The 19,913-nt window shown below is 44.4% G+C and overlaps 2 protein-coding genes across 4 annotated transcripts in view; both read right to left on the bottom strand.

Moving 5' to 3' along the window:
* The window catches only part of LOC109402508 (nitric oxide synthase), a 354,219-nt gene that overhangs the window by 294,712 nt on the left and 39,594 nt on the right, over positions 1-19,913 (bottom strand). The gene's annotated exons all lie outside the window — the stretch shown is intronic.
* On the bottom strand, positions 10,695-18,586 carry LOC134287487 (uncharacterized). The gene is made up of 2 exons (XM_062849366.1): positions 11,450-18,586; positions 10,695-11,397 (listed from the first exon to the last, which is right to left on the bottom strand). Exon 1 carries the CDS (start codon positions 17,488-17,490, stop codon positions 12,469-12,471), a length of 5,022 nt encoding a protein of 1,673 aa, XP_062705350.1. The 5' UTR covers positions 17,491-18,586; the 3' UTR covers positions 10,695-11,397; positions 11,450-12,468.

Raw genomic sequence — 19,913 nt, 5'->3', positions numbered from 1 at the left:
CTCATTCCTAGGGAAATCATGAAATCGTAAACGCTAAACTACTTGATTCTTTAAAAGACATTTTTTATCCAATCAAAAAAAAACATCCATTTTTGCTTACATGCTCCTTATATATTACGGAAAAATGAATATCTCGCTATTATCATCACAAACCATAGAGTTTCATATTTTACCTGAAATTATTATGCCATATAAAATGAATTGACTCTTAAGAATCCTTATTGTTCCCCGTCAATTAAACAGATAGAAACCAGGAATTATGTTGCAACCAACCTGTAAAGAAAATACAAATAATAGAATAGTAAATGTAATAGGAAAAGTGTGAATGAAATTGAAACTAAAGAAATGAAAATAAAAATGTGGTTTGCATAATTGACTTATGCACTAAATCATTTTGTTTATTATCATCAACGTAACTTAGTAAAGCTGCTGAAACGTAAATGTTTAAGGAGTTTCTCAAAACCATCGAAAATTGAAAAACTGGTATTCCTAATATTCTCTGTTATTCAGACAGGCAAAAAAAAAGAAAGAAAAACTTTATTTTAATTAATATTTTATTATCGATTTATCCGAAAGCTTTAAATTATTTTTTTGATTTTTCTCTTGACACCACCCTACCCACTTTTCCCACACCAATCGCCTCAATCCGCTTGCACAAACTATGCACCATCGAGAGCTCTTTCGATCCGTCCTCGCCTAGCGTCGATCTAGCTTTTGCTGTTTGCATCCGAGTCCTGCGACGATTCACTTCCGATGCCGGGCTCGAGTCACTTCCGAGGGATGAAGATTCACTGATTTGCACCAACTCGGTCCTAGGAATTTCTCCGGACAGAGTCGTGTCCAGTGAGGTTTCACTAGCGTCGGGCGCAACTTCTGGTCCCGGCGTAGGGCATCGTTCACGAACCTTGCTGGAAGTTTCGCTGAGGCGTTCGTCGTCATCATCCTCGGATTCTGCGAAACGAACTTTCTTGCTTTGCGCGTCTTCTTCATCCGAGGATGCTACCCGCTTTTCGCCCTTCCGTGTATTATTATTATTATTGTTATTTGAAGGTTCCTTCCGCGACGCCTCCTGTGGCCACGATCCATCGTGAAAAGTGTATGTATCCACCAGGGCCTGAACTTGGCTGGCCATCAAAAGAAACTCGTAGCTCTGCTCCAACCGTTGGTAGCAGACGGTGCAAACAAAACGCGATGCGTTCCCGTTGAGAGTTCCCAAGCATCCGTGGTAGCACTCGCCCATCAGCATCTGCACGTGGTCGTTGTCCAAAATGTTGATCAGCGAACTGCTGTCGCTGCCGTTTAGACAGAATCGGCACATCTGCGCCGTTTGAATGCGGGACAGCCGATGTACAAAGTCCGGATTGAGAGATTCTTTTCTGGAGAGCTCCATAACTGTTAGGTGTGTGAGTACGTTGAAAATAATTTTACCGTCGTTACGATCATGGTTAATTTATATTTCATGCTAGGTATAAACCTCAATACTAGCAGGTACCTTTCCATATTGGACCGTGCTCTATACCATCGGTACATATTTGAACGAGGTAGAAGACATTTCATGTCTACCTATCTCCTTGATTCAAATATAAAATATGCAACCGATCTAGGAACATCAACAATTCATACATCAACAGTGTGATCTATATGACTGATTTCAAATCCCTCCATTCGAACTAAATGAACCCACCGAATCCATCCACGATCAACTCGAACACACTGATCGTCACCTTGCTCGCTTTGTTCATCGTCGTCATGAGTGCAGTTGGGTTCATGCGTCATCGCCAGCAACAGCAGCAGCCTAGCAGTAGTACCTCGGCCGCCAACAAACGTAAATCAATGGAGCTAAACAACGATCCGGACGCTGACAGTTCGTTTGAGGAGGTGGTAAAACGTGCATATTACTACGATGCCGAGCCGTACGATGAGGAGTCCTGCAGTAGTGGTTCCTCGTCGGCGAAGGTCGGTGCAGTTCAGAGCTGTATGAGCTCCACCGTTGGACCTACAAGTCCGTTGGAAATATCGGGGGTGGCACCACTGGAATCAACAGAGATGGAAACTTCGTTGGACCAGGAGATCGATGATTTTTTGGAGAGCGCCGTTACTTTGGGGGAGAGTGAGTCGACGCTGAAACCGAGTGCGGCGTTGGAAGATGCCATCGGAGAGAATGTGTTCTGGAGTGTTGGTTCGAGAGAAATTAACGGCCGACGGACCACGTGCTACAAGTGTCATTTCTGTGCGGAGGAGTTCCAAGGTGCAGAAGCGCTGCTGGAACATTTTGTTTTGGAACATGAAATGGATTTGATGGTGTTTTGAAAAATGTGTATATCTGTATATTGTTTATGAAAGTAATAAAATTTTAAGTAATGCAACTTTCTGTTGTTATTTCGTATTATCTTCCTTGATCCGAATTACTTTGTTAATTATGGCATAGTGATTTTTTTCTGCAAAGTTTTTCAGGTGGAGGATCCATGTTTACCAATATGCTTACTAGCTTCACTAGCTAGCCTCCCACCGCTCCACGACGATCATGTCATAGCGATTTTGAACTCACAATGTCATTAGTAGGGTAATTTTGCAATTGTTGCACGGTTAAAAATTTGCCAATTATTGCACACCTCATAAGAATAACATAAGGTGTGCAACAATAGGCGAGTTTTTAGCCGTGCCTAGGTAGATACTCGGATATATTAAAAGGTACGTACGGGTACTACCTGAAGCACGTTTATGATGCAACTTTTCAATCATACAATACTCTTTGTTCCGGGCAAATTAGGCTGGGACATCGATTTTTGTGAATCTATTCGTATCGGACCAGCCGAATCGATTTTCCTATTTAATCGAAAGCTTTGAATCGATGTTTTCACATCGATTCGATATGATAAAACCTTACAAAACTATAAAACACAGCTTCCGCTCGATAACTGACTGCTGTTAAACTGGACTGCTTTTTAACTGATCGCTCGATAACTGGGCCAAATTCCAGGTAAAAAGCAGTCAACTGTCAATAATATACGAAATATAACCTCACATTTTGCAAATCGATAAATCAAACAAAATATAACAATAGCCTGTGGAGCGGACCTGGTGTGATGGTTAGAACACTTGACTATCACGCCGAGGACCTGGGATCGAATCCCACTCCCGACAAACTCGCAAAAAATGTGAGTTCTTCCTTCGGAAGGGAAGTAAAGTGTGGGTCCCGAGATGAACTAGCCTAGGGCTAAAAATCTCGTTAATACAAATAAAAAAAAAAAAAACCATATTAATCCACCTAGTGGTGGTAGTGCCTTTCTCGTCGAATATGTACTCACAATCTTTACGTTGACATTAGCTGATCCTAAGAACACTTATACGCTTAATACGATTCATGTAAAATTTGACCTCCTTGTTTGTGCACTGCAATTTAAGACTCAAAAGGAGATTGGAAAAACTTTATTCAGTGTTGATGCGATCAAATTATAATTGTTCCATATCATGTTAATTTATCCTACATTATATAAACACCGCATGAACTTGGAATCGTGTGATTTGATGAGATTGCTTCGGTCACGATTTTGTTCTCTTGCATATATGAAGACTTTGATCATTTCTTCACTTTTAATCTTACCCAAAGTTTATCAGGCTATCAGAAAAGCCACAATTTGATTTATAGCTAATATTGGTTTTGTTCTCTTTCATAATTCCACTATTTGATGTGCCGCATGTATGAGTTCGGTGCCATTTTACGTTTGACCAATTCCGACGAACACCTGGAACCGATTCCATGACACTACCGGTTGTCTCAAATATTATCTGGTTATTTTCTTGTCAACTGGTTATCAGGCAGCCTAAAAACCATGAATTGATGTGTTGCACGGGGAGCATCTATTAAGTAAGTATGTCACGCTGAAATTGGGAATTTTGGGAAGCCAAAATCGGTTCCCGGAAAGGATCTGTTGTCCCAAATTTGATCTGAGACTATTTTCTTGCTAACCGTTCATTAGGTTGCCGAATAAATCATGTGACATAAATCATGTGACATGTCACATGTATTGATTCTCTTTTATATTTGAAATATTCCGGCGTGACAGACGGAATCGGTTCCGTGGAACACTAATATGGTCTGAGACTTTTTTCTTGTCAACTGTACATCATGTTACCTAAAAAGCCGTGCTTTGAGGTGTCGCATGCATGGCTTTGGTTCACATTCAGATTCGGCCCTTTCTGTCGGGACAGCCGAATCCGGTTCCGGAATACTATCGATAGTCTCTAATGCAGGGTGTTAGGTTCATGAGTGTAAACCAGACCTGCCCAACCTTTTTCGGCCGCGGGCCACTGGTGAAACTGCATACCAGTCGACGGGCCAGAAATAAAAATTCGTTAATAATTCATATTTTTTTATCTTTTCTGAGCATGGCTGGATAGTAGAAAAGAACTTTTTTGCAGTTTGATGTTTCTAATGAAATTTGAAAGGTTTTTTGATTTCTTGGAGCAGAATTTTGGAGCTTGACAAAGTATTTAGGAAGTTCAATAACCTTTTTCAATGTAGTACCAGACAGAGCTATTGAATGGCACAAAAAAATCTCTGAAAGCTTCAAAAAAAGTGATTAAATTTTTCATGTTTTTCCTTAATTAAGTTTACGTCGTAATCTTTCTATTTTGTTTTACAATCTTATCAAGCGAATTTTCACATTACACATTATTCTATTGTTAAAAATCTTTTACTTCAATTCTGTAGGACACTCAAACCAAATGCTTGCATATTTTTTAAATCTTTTAAAAAATTTACAAAATATACTCTAAAAAGTCATTTTATTTTTTAAAAATATTAAAATACATTTCCATTGAAAAAGGAAAATATTCAGAATAATAATATCTCGGGCTAAATTCTATCATTTTTATCCAATCGTGCCGCGGGCCGCACAAAATGTCCTCGCGGGACGGATGCGGCCCGCGGGCCGTACGTTGGGCAGCCCTGGTGTAAACCTTTATATTCTTACACCGCACATCGGCGGCGTTGTGTTTTTATGTCATAACCACAGCAGCAGTGGTTCAGCATATGATCAAGACTGTGTGCGCGGTGCAAAACGAGATCAGCATAGACTAATTTCAAGACCTCGATGAACCAAAGAAAACCATTAAATTTTGTGTGTTCGGTCCGGTACCCAATAATATGCATAACCGTGTATTTTTTACGTGTAAATTGCTTTTCGTGTTAGTTATATTTAGCGTGTTACACCGATCTGACAGGAAAAGGACTAAAAATAAATTACGTACGAGGTACCGAGGATTGTTCACAATCTACGAACTTGACTGCGGAAAAAAAGCGACCATGACGCCGCTGATACCAGCGTGCACTAGCTCCAGCGGCACACTGTGCAAAAGCGTGCTTACCTTTACAGTTGCAAATTCATGATCTGATATACAATGTTGAATTCGGAATTACAAGAACACGAGAGGTACTAGACGTTTGATGTCAAAGAACGAATTGTAGAACGGGATAGGGACCACAAATTTGCCTAAGAGAAAATTCAAATTCATTACGCATTATTCAAAGATAATTTACAAAAACAAACACTACTTTTCAGCTTATTTGCTTTAGAAAACTAAGTTATTTAACTAAACCAATAGATTCAAAGATCAGTTTTGGTAGAAAATTTAATAATCTTTCGAATGAGGGTTCAAAAGCTGCGTTAAACTCGCCCATTTTCAAGTTATAGCCAGTTTGAGGCAAGCAAAGTCTAAAACATATAAAGTTCAATTACTAGTTAACGGTTGAGATTTGACCATACGTGTATAAATTTTGTTTTCACCATTTATGATTTTCTATTACACCTTAAAAAGTTACGGGATGAATGACCCATAAAAGGTTAAAATCCCTGGTAATAAACAAACAAACAACTTTAAAAAGTTTGCATTCACAAACCTAACACCCTGTATAGTCTGAACGAAAAAAAAAGGCCGCGCTTTGCTGTGTCCTATGCATAGGTTTGGTTCAATTTTATATTTGGCCGCTTTCGGAGGGACACCCGGAATTAATTCCGGCACTACCAGCAGTTCCTAATGTGGTCTTAGCCTACTTCCTTGATAACCAGTCATCAGGTTATCGGAAAACCCGTTATCTGTTGTATCGCTTGCATGGGATTAGCTCTCTTTTATATTAGGCCATTTCCGGTGGAACACCCGAAAACGGTTTCGGAACTAGACCGGGTCAGGTATGGTCTAGGACTATTTTCATGCTAACCGTTCATCAGGTTATCGAAAAAGCCGCTGTTTGATGTGCCGCATGCATGGGTTTGTTTCACTTTTATATAAGGCCATTTCCGGGGAGACACCCGGAACTGGTTCCGGAATACAACCGGCAGTCCACAATGTGGTCTGAGCCTACTTCCTTAATAACCGGCCATCAGGTTATAGGAAAAGCCGTGATTTGATGTGTCGTATGCATGGGTTTGGTTCACATTTATATTTGGCCACTTCCGTCGGACCCCCGGAAGCGGTTCCGGAACACTACCTGTTCAAATATGGTCTGATAGTGTTTTTCTGCTAAACGTTCATCAGGTTATCGAAAATGGCACTGTTTGATGTGTCGCATGCATGGGTTTGGTTCTCTTTTATATTTGGTCACTTCCGGCTGGACATCCGGAACCGGTTCCGGAACACTTCCGGTTCAGATATGGTCTGATACAATTTTCCTGTTAACCGTTCATCAGGTTACCGAAAATGCCGGTGTTTGATGTGTCGCATGAATGGGTTATGTTCAATTTTATATTTGGCCACTTCCGGTGGGACACCCAGAACCGGTTCCGCAACACTTCCGGTTCAGATATGGTCTGAGACTATTTTCCTGATTACCGTTCATCAGATAATAGCAAATGCCGCGGTTTGATGGGTCGCATGCATGGGTTTGTAACAATTTCATATCTGGCCCCTTCCTGGGGTACCGGTCCGGAACACCTAAATGGCCATAACTCCGGAACGGCTGGACCGATCCGAACCATTTTCAATAGGAAACAATGGGACCAGATTCCGCGTCGAATGAACCGTCGGTCATTAAAATCGGTTGAGGTTTACTGCCAAATAGTGATTTAATTTTTTTTGTACACACACATACTCACACACACACATACACACACACACACATACATACACACACACAGACATCACCTCAATTCGTCGAGCTGAGTCGATTGGTATATGTGACTCGACCCTCCGGGCCTTCTATCAAAAAGTCATTTTTGGAGTGAACATATAGCCTTTCCAGTACACTTAGTGAGAAAGGCAAAAAAAAAAAAAAAAAAAAAAAAAAAAAAAAAAAAAAAAAAAAAAAAAAAAAAAAAAAAAAACAATTGCCTCCGACCCCGAGAGCTCAGTCCAGTTAACGAGCGGAAGCTGTAATACGTTTGTCATATGGAATACAACTTCAACGGATGTAAATAAACTCAATATTGAAATTTGACACTGCACATTGAACATTTCACGATTCTTACTTGAAAATGTGTAAAAGGGTGGGACAGCACATTCTGAAAATTATATGAAAAATATAAATTTTTGAATCGCTAGAAAAATTGAATGAAGAAAATCAATTTGATCGATTTTGCGGGGCTTCAACAATCGATTAATCGGAACAAAAACATCGATGTTGCGAACATCGATTCAAAATTGCCCATCGCTAGTCGATACAATCAAAGTTTTTTTTTATATTGCTGACTGCACCGTAAATTGGACTGACACAATAGTGTGCACACACCTTCGAAGTGTTATTGCAGCAAAAATTCTGAGGGAATGTCAGATTTATTCTCGTAGGGATCTCGGAACGAATTTCTGGTTCCGAATGTATAGTGTATTATGTATAGCTAATACCATACAAATTTCATCAAAATCGGTTGAATATTGGTGATGATATCGTATGGGTGATGATGGGTATCAAGCCATATTGTTCAGGAATAGTCGCAAGTGGTTGCGGATAACATGTGAGATACTACGCTTTTTGTTCACAACTATGCGGGTTGACTTAACACGCTAGCTAGGAAAAAACCTTCAAAAAAGGAATTCCTCCAAGAATTTCTTTAGGAATTTCTCCGGGAATTTTTCCAGGAGTTTCTCCAGGACATTATCCGAGAATTTTCTGAAACAAATTCGCCGAAGACACTATACTTCTACCTCATCGGGATCTTGAGATATACGTTGCGCAAAGTATGTAGCCAATTTTGGTACCCCAAGACAATCCGGAATAACTCCGGAACCATGTGGACCAGGCACCCGTGTCCCCGGCATAATAAACTAGAAGAGTTTTTCGGGAAGTTGTGAAAATTTCATCAAAATCCATCGAAAAACAAAAAAGTTATGACCATTTTTGTGCTCTTCCGAATGTGGAAAATGAACGTTGGCTGGATGAAGGTTAATACTTTGTTATCTCTAGTAATTCATTCATAGCGGCCACCCGGGTAGAGGCTAATGGCAAACAAAGGACAAAATAATAACTGGTTTTGCCATTATATCTCGTTTTGCCATTCTTCTGTTATTATGAAAAACTTAAAATGGCAAATCAATAGCAAAATATACAATCATAGCAAATCTTGTCATTGATATGGTATTCATGAATAATGCTAAATAACACATCAATAACAAAAATTACTATCATGGTAAAATTTGCAATTAAGCATATTTTATAATGAATTGTATAAAATATCAAAACAATAACATAATTTACATTCCTAGCTAAATTTGCCATTATTTTGATATTGTGAGAAATTATTTATAAACATTAGGCACCATAACATATTTTACTCTTAATATACCATTAACTATTATATTGTATATTTCAAGCATAACTTTTCAATTCGACGTATCTCGCAAAAGTAAACAAATCCGGATTCTCAGCTGTGTGTTTGATTCGCAATAGATTCTATTTGATCGAAGACGGCTAATAACAAGACAGACATCTACCCTCTTGCTCCATATACCTTGGGAGCTACAAGCACACTAGCGCCACAAACGACTTCAGGGAACAACATCATGAATGAGTGTGCATGCGATGCTACCATTTCCGTGTACGTATTTACATGTACACGCACACAATCATGTTTTAATGTTCCTGTGAATCGTTGAGGGCGTTTCAACCATGTCGCCTGCAACAGGGTGGGAGCTGGCTGTCTTGTTATTAGCCGTCTTCGATTTGATGCACATCAATTTATGTTAATTTAGAACTCAAACAATTAATAGAAATAGCTCATTTTACCTTTCTTCTGCTACTTTGAAATAATAACTGAATCTACCATTATTTTAAAATAGAATTTGAACAACTAAACCTACCATTATTTTGATCGCCACATAAACAGCTAAATTTGTTCTTATCCTGTTATCAATAACTCAAGAATGTCATATTTTGTTATTCACCGATAACAGTTAATTTGGGGCTTATTTTGTTATCAATATCTCAATAATAACTTATTTTGTTCTTCAATTAAATCGTCATGCTTTACCATTACTTTGTTATTACAATGGCAAAATAAGTTATTTTAGAGTTTTTCTGCTACCAAAATTTTGTTATTATTTTTGTTATTTTAACTCTTATTTCAAACAAACAAATAACACATTTTGCCATTCAAACATTCTGTTTTAATGGTAAAATTTGCCATTCTTTTGCCATTAAGCTCTACCCGGGCAGCGAAACAAGCTGTAGGTCTGATTTTTAATTCTATAACTTGTTTTTTTTTTCTATCTTTCGTTTTGGTTACAAAGGATAAAAAAAATGTTTTCCCCAACCTAATACTAACCGTTCAATAATTTCAAAACTTAAAAGAAACCGAATCCCGACCCGTCATGGACAGGAAAAGATCAACCCCAACAATATGAGAAGGAAGGAAGCGGTGCAGTAAAGCGAGCAACAAGTCATGCTTTTTGTCGTTCGCCAGGTTTTTGACGAAGGAACCCAATCTGTCGGTTTCGCGAGCATTTTTCTTTAACAAGCTATCCGGGCTTTCCGACCCGGTCTGGACTCCGATGCCGTGGCGCCGCGGTTACGAGGGTTTCTTTTTTTGTGTAAGTGTTTGATGGATGGATGGATGGAAAAGATTGAAAACTTAAAAAGCGAACGATGGGAGTATTTATCATTTATCCTTTCATTTGCCAATTACAGAATTGATTTGCGGATGAAATCAGATCAGCTAACTCATCCGGTTCGGGTCGATTAGCTGTGATGGAAATGACTGGTCTGGTTTCAAGTTTTGAAAAGCATGAAAAGCGAATAGGGTACAATTTAGATGAAATCCAAATTATCACAGCTAAATAAATTCTTTAAATAAACCTAGCACTAGAGGAATACAGATTTTTGCGGTTATGAAGTGTTCGTGAAGGTCTATGAATGATCCACCAGATTTACGAAAGATAATCTCTGTAGACTAGACTCCAGGAAAAATAGAACAGAAAACCATCGTTTGAGTTATTGTGCTTTCAGTCTTTTGGAAGATGAAAAACATTTGTATTTGTTTTTCGTTGTTCTGGTCCGCTTAGAACCTCTTTTAAGGGTTCAATTCTAGCGCTTCGCTTAAAACTATGAAATTCGTTTTTGTAAAACGAAATATTTTATATAAGTCGTTAATGTACATGTTAATTGGCCAATTTACATTTTTATTGCTTAAAAGAATATATGCATGCTTAATGGTTTGCAGTCAAAAAAGCCCAAAATCGTATATGTTCTCACGGGATCACACTGGAACCGGATTTCGGATATGGCACTGAACTCGACCCGCGATTAAGGAATTAAAAGCACTTTATTGTGTACTAATAAAAACTGGGCCGGTACAACCGAATTGAATTTATTGGTTCTTCTAAACACAGTCGCGGTAGAACCCGACGACGGTCTGCGCGCACGGTCGATTGCGAGATAACTGACTATATTGCATTACAATGTATAGCTTGAACCTACATCTAATGAGATGTAGGTTGATCGGGAGACAAGAGATACTGAGAGAAATTCTCTTATGTGGAACCTATGCTAATTTGGTATTAGGGTGCGACAGAATTCAACTACGTATAAACATACCGCCCACCTTGGAATCTAAGCGATTTCAAATAGTATTGCTTAAACTAAATCTTATGCTACACTGACTGCTGCTACTGTGCTACACGATGACGCCGGCGGTACGAAACCGACGACTGTCGCTCGATGACGATGACTTCGGGAGTCCGACGACTGCTCTACTGCTGAACACTGCTGCGCTTCTTCTACGGTTCTGCCAACACGGATGCACTTGAGGGACGGGATGACTGACTACCACGGTTGTGGTTGGTTGACACGGATGACCGAACACGAATCCGCTGGACGGTTGTCCCACAGACGGATCGCCGGCAATCCCACGGACGGAAATTCGATTGTCCCACGGCCGGATGCCGCGGATCTACGATGGGAAGGCTATCCTGAAAGATGAGAGGGTGCTTTTTCATCTATATAACCCAAACCAAAATAGACTTCCCTGGAAGCGGAGGCCTCCTGGCCTCCGCGGGCGCCGAAGCACCAACGATGTCCCGGATCCCTGATCGAACGTCGATACGCCGAGCGGTGTCCAGGTTGACGGAATAACAGATGATGGAGTCCACGGTCCACAGGCAAGCAAACGGAAAAACTATCTGGAAAATGAGAGGGTGCTTTTTCACCTATATAACCCAAGCATAAAATGACTTGCCTGGAGCGGAGGCCTCCTGGCCTCCGCGGGTGCCAAAGCACCGACGATGTCCCGGTCGCACAATGGTGTAGCTTCAGTAGGGCGGACGATGCAGACGCATTCTACAATGACGAGCCGATGATGCGGTCGCCGGCGGATCGAGAGGTGCCATGGATACTCCTTCACCACGAACGCATGGATGCAACGCCTCTGCTACCTTGGCAAATGGAAATGGCGACATAATCGGGAACGCTTCAAAATGACGGACAGGACGGCACCGTGGACTTCACACATGCAGAACGATACGATTGTGGCTGGCCACTGAATGACCAACAGGTGACGAATGGGATACTGATATTGTAGACCTCAAGTGGCTCCGGTAGGCAGGAATTTGGAACGAGTTGGCAGTTCAAAAAAGCAGTAGAATTGACGAACAGAATGCAGATTAGATCTGCTCAGACTCCAGGTTGTCGCGGATCGGAAGGACGCAAATTTTCGAAATGGCCCTCTGATACTCGCCGTCCTGGGCCTTCACAGTAACAACGCGTATGTTGCCATCTGATCCGGGGTGGATCTGAATGACGCGGCCCAATTTCCACCTTAGTGGCGGAAGCTTCTCTTCTTTGAGTAGGACTAGAGTCCCAACAGAGATGTTGTCCCGTTTCCGGGTCCATTTGGTCCGATTATGGAGATCGGACAGATACTGAGTGGACCACTTGGTCCAGATTTGCTGAACGTAGTCTTGCGCTTGCTGCCACATGGACAGTCGATTCCGCTGCAGATCTTCTAGAGATGGCTCTGGAACTGCTGTCAACGGTCGCTGAACCTAGAAGTGACCTGGCGTCAACGCTTCGAAGTCCGACGGATCATTACTGACCGGCGTGAGGGGTCGGGAGTTGAGGATCGCTTCAACTTGTGGCAACACGGTGATCATCTCGTCGTACTGCAGCACACGGTCGCCGATGGTACGCTTGAAATGACCCTTGAAGGACTTCACGGCGGCCTCCCAAAGACCACCGAAGTTGGGAGATCTTGCTGGAATGAAGCGGAATTCTATGCCGTCCTCGATCGCTCCATGGACGACGGACTCCTGGAACATTTGGTCGATGAACAGCTGCCGTAATTCATCCAGTTGGCGCTTGGCTCCCACGAAGTTTGTGGCGTTGTCGCACATGACCAGGATCGGTTTTCCTCTGCGAGCCACGAACCTTTTGAAGGCGGCAAGGAAGGCTTCGCTAGTGAGATCGCTAGCCAACTCGAGATGGACTGCCTTCGTAACGAGGCAGATGAAAATGGCGACGTAATGCTTCGTGGAAGTCGCGCGACGAACAGGATACTTGATCCAGAACGGTCCGCAATAATCCACGCCTACTCTAAGGAATGGAGGTGCCGGAGAGACTCGTTCCGACGGAAGATCGGCCATAAGCTGGTCTAGCACCTTCGGCCTGGTTCGGAAGCAACGAACGCATTCGTGTAACACAGAGTTGGCAAGACTCCTGATGCGCGTGATCCAGAAACGCTCACGAACGGTGGACACGAGAAGCTGCAATCCGGAATGGAAGTGCTTGCAGTGGTAGTAGTGCAGGACCAACCTTGCCAGTGGATGATGGTGGCTCAAAATCATCGGATGTTTCCGACTCGCTGACACTGGCGCCTTGGCTAGTCGGCCTCCCACACAGAGGATTCCACTGACGAGAACTGGATTCAACCTGCTTATCGAAGACGATGGACTGACTGGATTGTTCTTGTTCAACGCTGCTATCTCAGCTGGAAAAGCTTCTTGTTGCGCCAGCTGGACCAGGAATGTCAAGGCCTGCTCGTGTTCGGGGAACGTCAGAAATCCTGTGCGTCTGTCCTGTCTGTGCTGTGTGTTGTGCACGAACCGGCGGATGCCAGCGACCAACCTGACTAAACTGAACAGCGATGAACGGAGACTGAATATTTCGCTAACGGACTCAGCCGTCACTGGGAGCGCAACGACCTTCTTCTCTTCCAGTATGGCAGGATCGATTTCCTCTTCTGGAGCCTTGGACGGCCAGATGCTCGCGTCCTGACGAAGCCACAGCGGTCCCTCGAACCACAGCCTTTCGTATTGCAGCTGAGCTGGTGTCATTCCCCGAGAGATGATGTCGGCGGGATTTTCTTCACCGGCTACGTGGTTCCACGGGCATCCTTTCGTGGCGTGTTGGATCTCCGACACACGATTCGCAACAAACATCTGCCACCGTGACGGCAGCGACGAGAGCCAGTACATCACGATCGTCGAATCGGTCCAAAAGAAGGCGGTGTGCTGAATTGCTGTGCTGGCGACGAACTTTTCGTATAGGTGACTGAGCAGCAATGCTCCGGAGAGTTCCAGCCGGGGAGTGGTCTGAACCCTTTTCTTCCGCTTCAGATCTTCGAGTGGTGCGACCTTGGACTTGGCTGTGATGAGGCGCACTTCTACGGAACCGCCGAAGGTAGTACTGCGGAGGTAGAGGCATGCTCCATACGCCTTGTTAGAAGCATCGCAGAAGCCATGAACCTGAACGGAAGCCAGATCAGTACTGAACGCCACCCACCGAGGAATCGATAACGACGAAAGGGCGGAGAGATTTCTCCTATACTCGATCCAAAAATTCTGGAATGCTTCGGGTAACGGTTCGTCCCAGTCGCACTTCTGCTTCCACAGGTCTTGAACGAATATCTTCGCTGCGACGATGACAGGTCCCACCAGGCCGATGGGATCGAATAAACGAGCTGTGTCCGCAAGCACAATTCGCTTGGTGATGGGTGCCTCTGAGTTCCACACAGGTGAACGGAAGAGAAAACTGTCTGAAGTGGTGTCCCAGAGCAGCCCGAGTGTCTTCACTGGAGTGCTCGCAGTATCCAGCTCAAGCTCCGGCCGGCGGTCGACGAGATTCTCTGGTAACTGATCCAGGAGTGCGCTGGAATTGGAGTTCCATTTTCGCAAAGTGAAACCACCAGAGGAAGCAAGCTCGAGCATTTCGCTGGTTAACTGCGTAGCAGCTTCAATGCTATCGGCTCCGCTCAGCATATCGTCGACATAGTAATCCTCCTTCATTGCCTTCGCCGCCATAGGATATCTCTCGGCCTCAAGTTCTGCCAGCCGTTGCAGACACTTGGTCGCCAAGTACGGAGCACATGCTGTCCCATACGTTACTGTGGCTAACTGAAACGTGCGGATAGGTTCGTTCGGAGTATCCCTCCACAGAATGCACTGGAGCCGTTGATCTGACGGATAGACGAGGATCATCCGATACATTTTCTCCACGTCTGCGACGACGGCTATTCGGTGGAGACGGAAACGCAGTTGAATCGCCAGCAAGTCATCCTGAACGACGGGTCCGACCATCAGGGCATCGTTTAACGAGACTCCTGTGGACGTTTTGCAGGATGCGTCGAATACTACCCGCAGTTTCGTCGTGGTACTGTCTGGCTTCAACACTGCGTGATGCGGAAGGAAGTAGATGGGAAAGTCTGGATCTTCGCTGTCCACCTGCTTCATATGGCCAAGCTGCTCATATTCTCGGATGAACTGATGGTACTGAGTCTTCAGCTCGGGGTTGGCTTCTAGTCGTCGTTCCAAGGCTAAGAAACGTTTAGTGGCAATCGTTTCACATTCGCCAAGCTGCTGCATGACGAACTCCTTCTTCGGCAACGACACCATGAATCTGCCACTGCTATCCCGAGTTGTTGTCTCGTCGAAGATGGTCTCGCACGTTGATTCTTCTACCGACTGGATGCTACTGGACTTGCAGGACTCCAACTCCCAGAAGCGTGCTAGCTGGTCCTGGATGTCCGCTAGCGTGCACGAAAACGAAACTGCTTGCGTTGGACTCACTGGTTGATCAGGAATGCGTCCTGAAACAATCCAACCGAAGACAGTATTCTGCAGAGTTGGTCCCTCCTCGCTAATCTTGCTTCGTCCTTCGGTGAGAAGATCGTAGAAATACTCGGCACCGATGATGATGTCGATCTGCTCGGGCTCACAGAACTGTGGGTCGGCCAACACGATGCTGGATGGCGGCTTCCATTGACCGACGCTGACTTTTTGGACTGGCAGAGTGGCTGTCAACTCCGGGAGAATATAGAACGACATGTCCTCGTTGTAGGACGAAATATCACCGGACCGGGGAAGGATCCGAGCGTTTACTCGTCTACGGGATACTGAATTGGAACCTCCGATTCCTTGAACAGTCAAGTGATCGGGAAATCCGCGAAGTTTCAGTTTTTGACTGAAATTGGTGGTCATAAAACAGAACTGCGAGCACGAGTCTAGCAAAGCTCTGGCTAGTCGTGTCGCACCGTACTGATCCTTGACAGAGACCACGGCAGTGGAGAGAAGGACATCTCCGGTACGGTTGCTCACTGAGAGGGAAACGGAGTTCTGGCTTGTGCATGTCTGATTTGTGGTGTGCAGTGGTTGAGTGTTTGGCGAGTGAGTAACAGGGAGAGCGCTTGTGGACGGTGTAATGATCTGGGTTGGTGTGGAATGGCTACTGGTGTGTGGTTGTGTATGGTGTTGCTGCTGGTTTGACGATGGAGGTTTCTTCTGCGACGGGACGGAGGATTTGACAGGTGGGGATGACTGCTGGCTTGAATCAGTGTGCAACAGGGAATGATGTTTCTGCTGGCAGTGATGACAGCAGCCCTTCGTGCACGACTTCGCATAATGTCCAGCAGTTAGACAGTTCAGGCAAACTTTACTCCGCCGAGCCACGTCGAGACGTTCTGGAACCTTCATCTTCAGGAACTTGAAGCAACGGAACGCTGAATGGAACGATTCTCCACAGAAGAGGCACTTGTTCCACGACTGAACTGCAGCATTGCTCACGCCAACCTTCGACCGCTTTTCTTGGAGAGGAATGGAATTACTCGGCGCAATTGACTGGAGTACAGAACAGTGCTCACGAAGGAACTGGATCAAGTTCGCGTACGTCGGAACCGTATTTGATTTGTGGTGTGCCTCCCATTGTCTGAGAGTGGCCGGATCTAATCGCGAGCAGATCATGTACACCAGGATGGTGCTCCAATTCGCCGTGTTCTCTCCTATCTTGTCCAGCATCAACAGGTTCTTCTCAAAGTCGCCGATCAGCTTGCTCAGCGACTCATAGCTCTCCTTCTTCATCACCTCGACCGAGAACAGCGAATCCAAATGGGCTTTGACGATCAGCTTCTTGTTCTCGTACCTGCGCTCCAATGCTACCCAGGCTACGTCGTAGTTCGCTTCGGTCATCTCCACCGAGTTGATTTCCTGGAGAGCCTCTCCGGTTAACGACGATCGCAGGTATGTGAATTTGTCCATAGCTGACAACTGTTGGTTGTTGTGAATCAAGCTACGGAACGTATCACGGAATGTGACCCACTCTCTCAGCTGCCCACCGAAGCTCGGCAGTCGGATTTCTGGGAGCTTCACTCTCGAAACAGCTGGAGCTGCTGCTGGTATGGGTTGACCACCGGACACCGCAGCAACGGGGGTCGATTTGGGTAGCAATCGGGTGAGGGCAGCCTTGATTCTGTAGTAGACGTTCTCGATCTTCATCATGATCTTCACGTTCTCTTCTTCCTTCTCTTGAATACGTCCAACGAGACGAGCCTTGCGCTGCTCCTTGGATTCCTTCTGGTCGACTTCTTCTTCGTCTTCGGAGAACACATCTTCTGTTAACAGCTCTATCTTTCGACGAACCGCATGGAACTCCTGAAAAACTTCCTCCAATCGCTGAAGACGAATCGCCACTTGATCGACTAGGTCAGGGCTGTAATGCTCGACGAAATACTGCATCCCTTCCAACGTCTTCCGGATGTTGCGATCCTGCTTCTCCAGCTCACGAAGATCGTTCGTCATGGTCACTGATCACAGATTCACCACTGCACTGAATAATAAAGTTATCACACACTGCACTGCCACCGGTAATTAATCACTTCCACTGTGCACTGATTTTTCAAAAAAACACCCACAATCGACTCGACGTCCCGCGCGACCTCGCGAAATAGCAGACAGACGACCGTTATTGACAGCAGCGGGCGAACAAACCAAAGCAGACAACAACCAAAGTGACGACGAAAATGCCAATATTTCCAAGACCAACCGACCCACCCGGGGGGATAATTGCATTAACTGCAGGGGCTCGATCCCACTCAAAAACAAACTCGCATAGGCTCCAATCGACTTTATTGCCTTTCAAACACCACATGCAATATTCGGTAGCGTACCATGCAAGCCACCACAATTAGACAGAACATGCAAAAAGTGTACTTCCCCGGTTTCAGCAGCCTCGGCGTTATTGTCGTCGTCGTCGTCGTCCTCTCGATCGAATTGCCGCAAAGCCGGCGTCGTCGCAGCCAAACGGGAACAATTGCTCGGCTGGGTCTTCCAAACTGCTAACAGCGGTCACCGTCGCACTAAACACTGGATCGCTAGGGTTCACTGCTCTTCCCATGCAGGTCACTGAACCTCGTTCACATGCACTGGACCCTCTTCACCAGGTCAATGTTCAGTCCATATGGTTTGATGACTGTTCGCAGTCCATAGGTCACTGGGTTTCGGTCACTTTTGCACGTCACTAAGTCCCCGATATCCGGTTCGAAGGACCAAAAAATGTTCTCACGGGATCACACTGGAACCGGATTTCGGATATGGCACTGAACTCGACCCGCGATTAAGGAATTAAAAGCACTTTATTGTGTACTAATAAAAACTGGGCCGGTACAACCGAATTGAATTTATTGGTTCTTCTAAACACAGTCGCGGTAGAACCCGACGACGGTCTGCGCGCACGGTCGATTGCGAGATAACTGACTATATTGCATTACAATGTATAGCTTGAACCTACATCTAATGAGATGTAGGTTGATCGGGAGACAAGAGATACTGAGAGAAATTCTCTTATGTGGAACCTATGCTAATTTGGTATTAGGGTGCGACAGAATTCAACTACGTATAAACAGTATATTTACCCTATAAATAGAGGTACAGCTCAAAAATGTAACGTGCTGGAGTAAATCTAAGCCCGGATTCAGTTTCAGCGGCCCAAAATCCGTTGGAGACACATGAGGAGGAAAAAAGTAACAGAGAATCAAAAACACCTACACAACAATCGAGGTCTCAAAAAGTAGTGCACGTTGTATTAGCTGATATACCTATATATAGTTCAGGAACCCTTTCGAAATTTCCCCGCGAAGCTTCATTCTATACCAGCACAGTGGCAGCCAGGAAGCGTCGATTGAATTAATGAATCCTAATCGATGAGCATCATCATCATCAGCCTTCTCTCTGCTCGAAAATCCATAAATGCCAAGAGCACTGAGGATGATTTGACTTCACTCTACCCATTCTCGGAATGGACTAGGTCTAGAGTACCTAGACCTATGCTTACCGCTTGCCGCTGGATCTAGTTAGCCCGATAAATTTGGCCACGGTCGTATGTTTCCACGCCCCGGACCGAAGAGCAAATATTGTTTCGGTGTGACTCGCATCGTAGGGCTAACTGTTATTACCGAGAAGGACTATAACAGCGCGTGCAAACATGTACCGAAGTCACTATCTCCTCTGTTCTGATACACATCGGAGGATGACGTGGTGAGCTTATATGCGTGTCGAGTTCGATGTAAGCAGTACTAGTACTGGATGGATACGGCGAACACTCATCTTCCAACAAGGGCAGATTCGTGAAGAACATCCCAAATTTGGTATTTTATTAGGACGACCGACTATACTCCTGCGGGGGAGAAGTCGCACGCACGCACGACCGGCGATGATGATTAGATGGGGGGAATATGTAATCAAAACATCAAAATGTCTGAGAGCAGGCGAGCAACTTCATGGACGGAACAAGTTCCAGGCTTTCATCCCTTAGCCGTCAATGGAGCAGCTTGCTTGGCTGTGTTGGCCACCGTTGTGGTCTTGCGTCTTCGTCGCAGGGGTTCCCAACCGTTTTTTTGTCCAGTTATTACACTTACTAGGTACACACTTAGATTCTGATGTTCCAGCTCAGTATTTTTCCATGCATACTTTACGCTTTGAGCGTTTTTTCTGTGCCCTTTTCAGGGCGCTTTTCGAACCCGTTGTGATACGCTTATGCGATTATAACATTCATATTTCCTTACCTTCCTTACCTTATTCCTCCCTTCACTCGGGTAAATGATGAATAGGCTCGTATTAATAGCGATGGCACAAATTTCCCAAATGGAGGATAACGTGCCTCTGAAGCCGACATTCTGATACCTGATACCTCATCCAAGATAAATACCTGAAATAATCCCGGGAGT

This window comes from Aedes albopictus, chromosome 2 (assembly GCF_035046485.1).
Source record: "Aedes albopictus strain Foshan chromosome 2, AalbF5, whole genome shotgun sequence".
In the NCBI taxonomy this organism is placed as follows: Eukaryota; Metazoa; Arthropoda; class Insecta; order Diptera; family Culicidae; genus Aedes; species Aedes albopictus.
Note: the sequence above shows the minus strand (reverse complement) of the source record. Positions and strands in the feature narration are given on the sequence as shown.

Bases quoted from the DNA above. Each gene is read 5' to 3' on its own strand.
- LOC134287487 (XM_062849366.1), bottom strand. From the start codon at position 17,490: ATGACGAACGATCTTCGTGAGCTGGAGAAGCAGGATCGCAACATCCGG.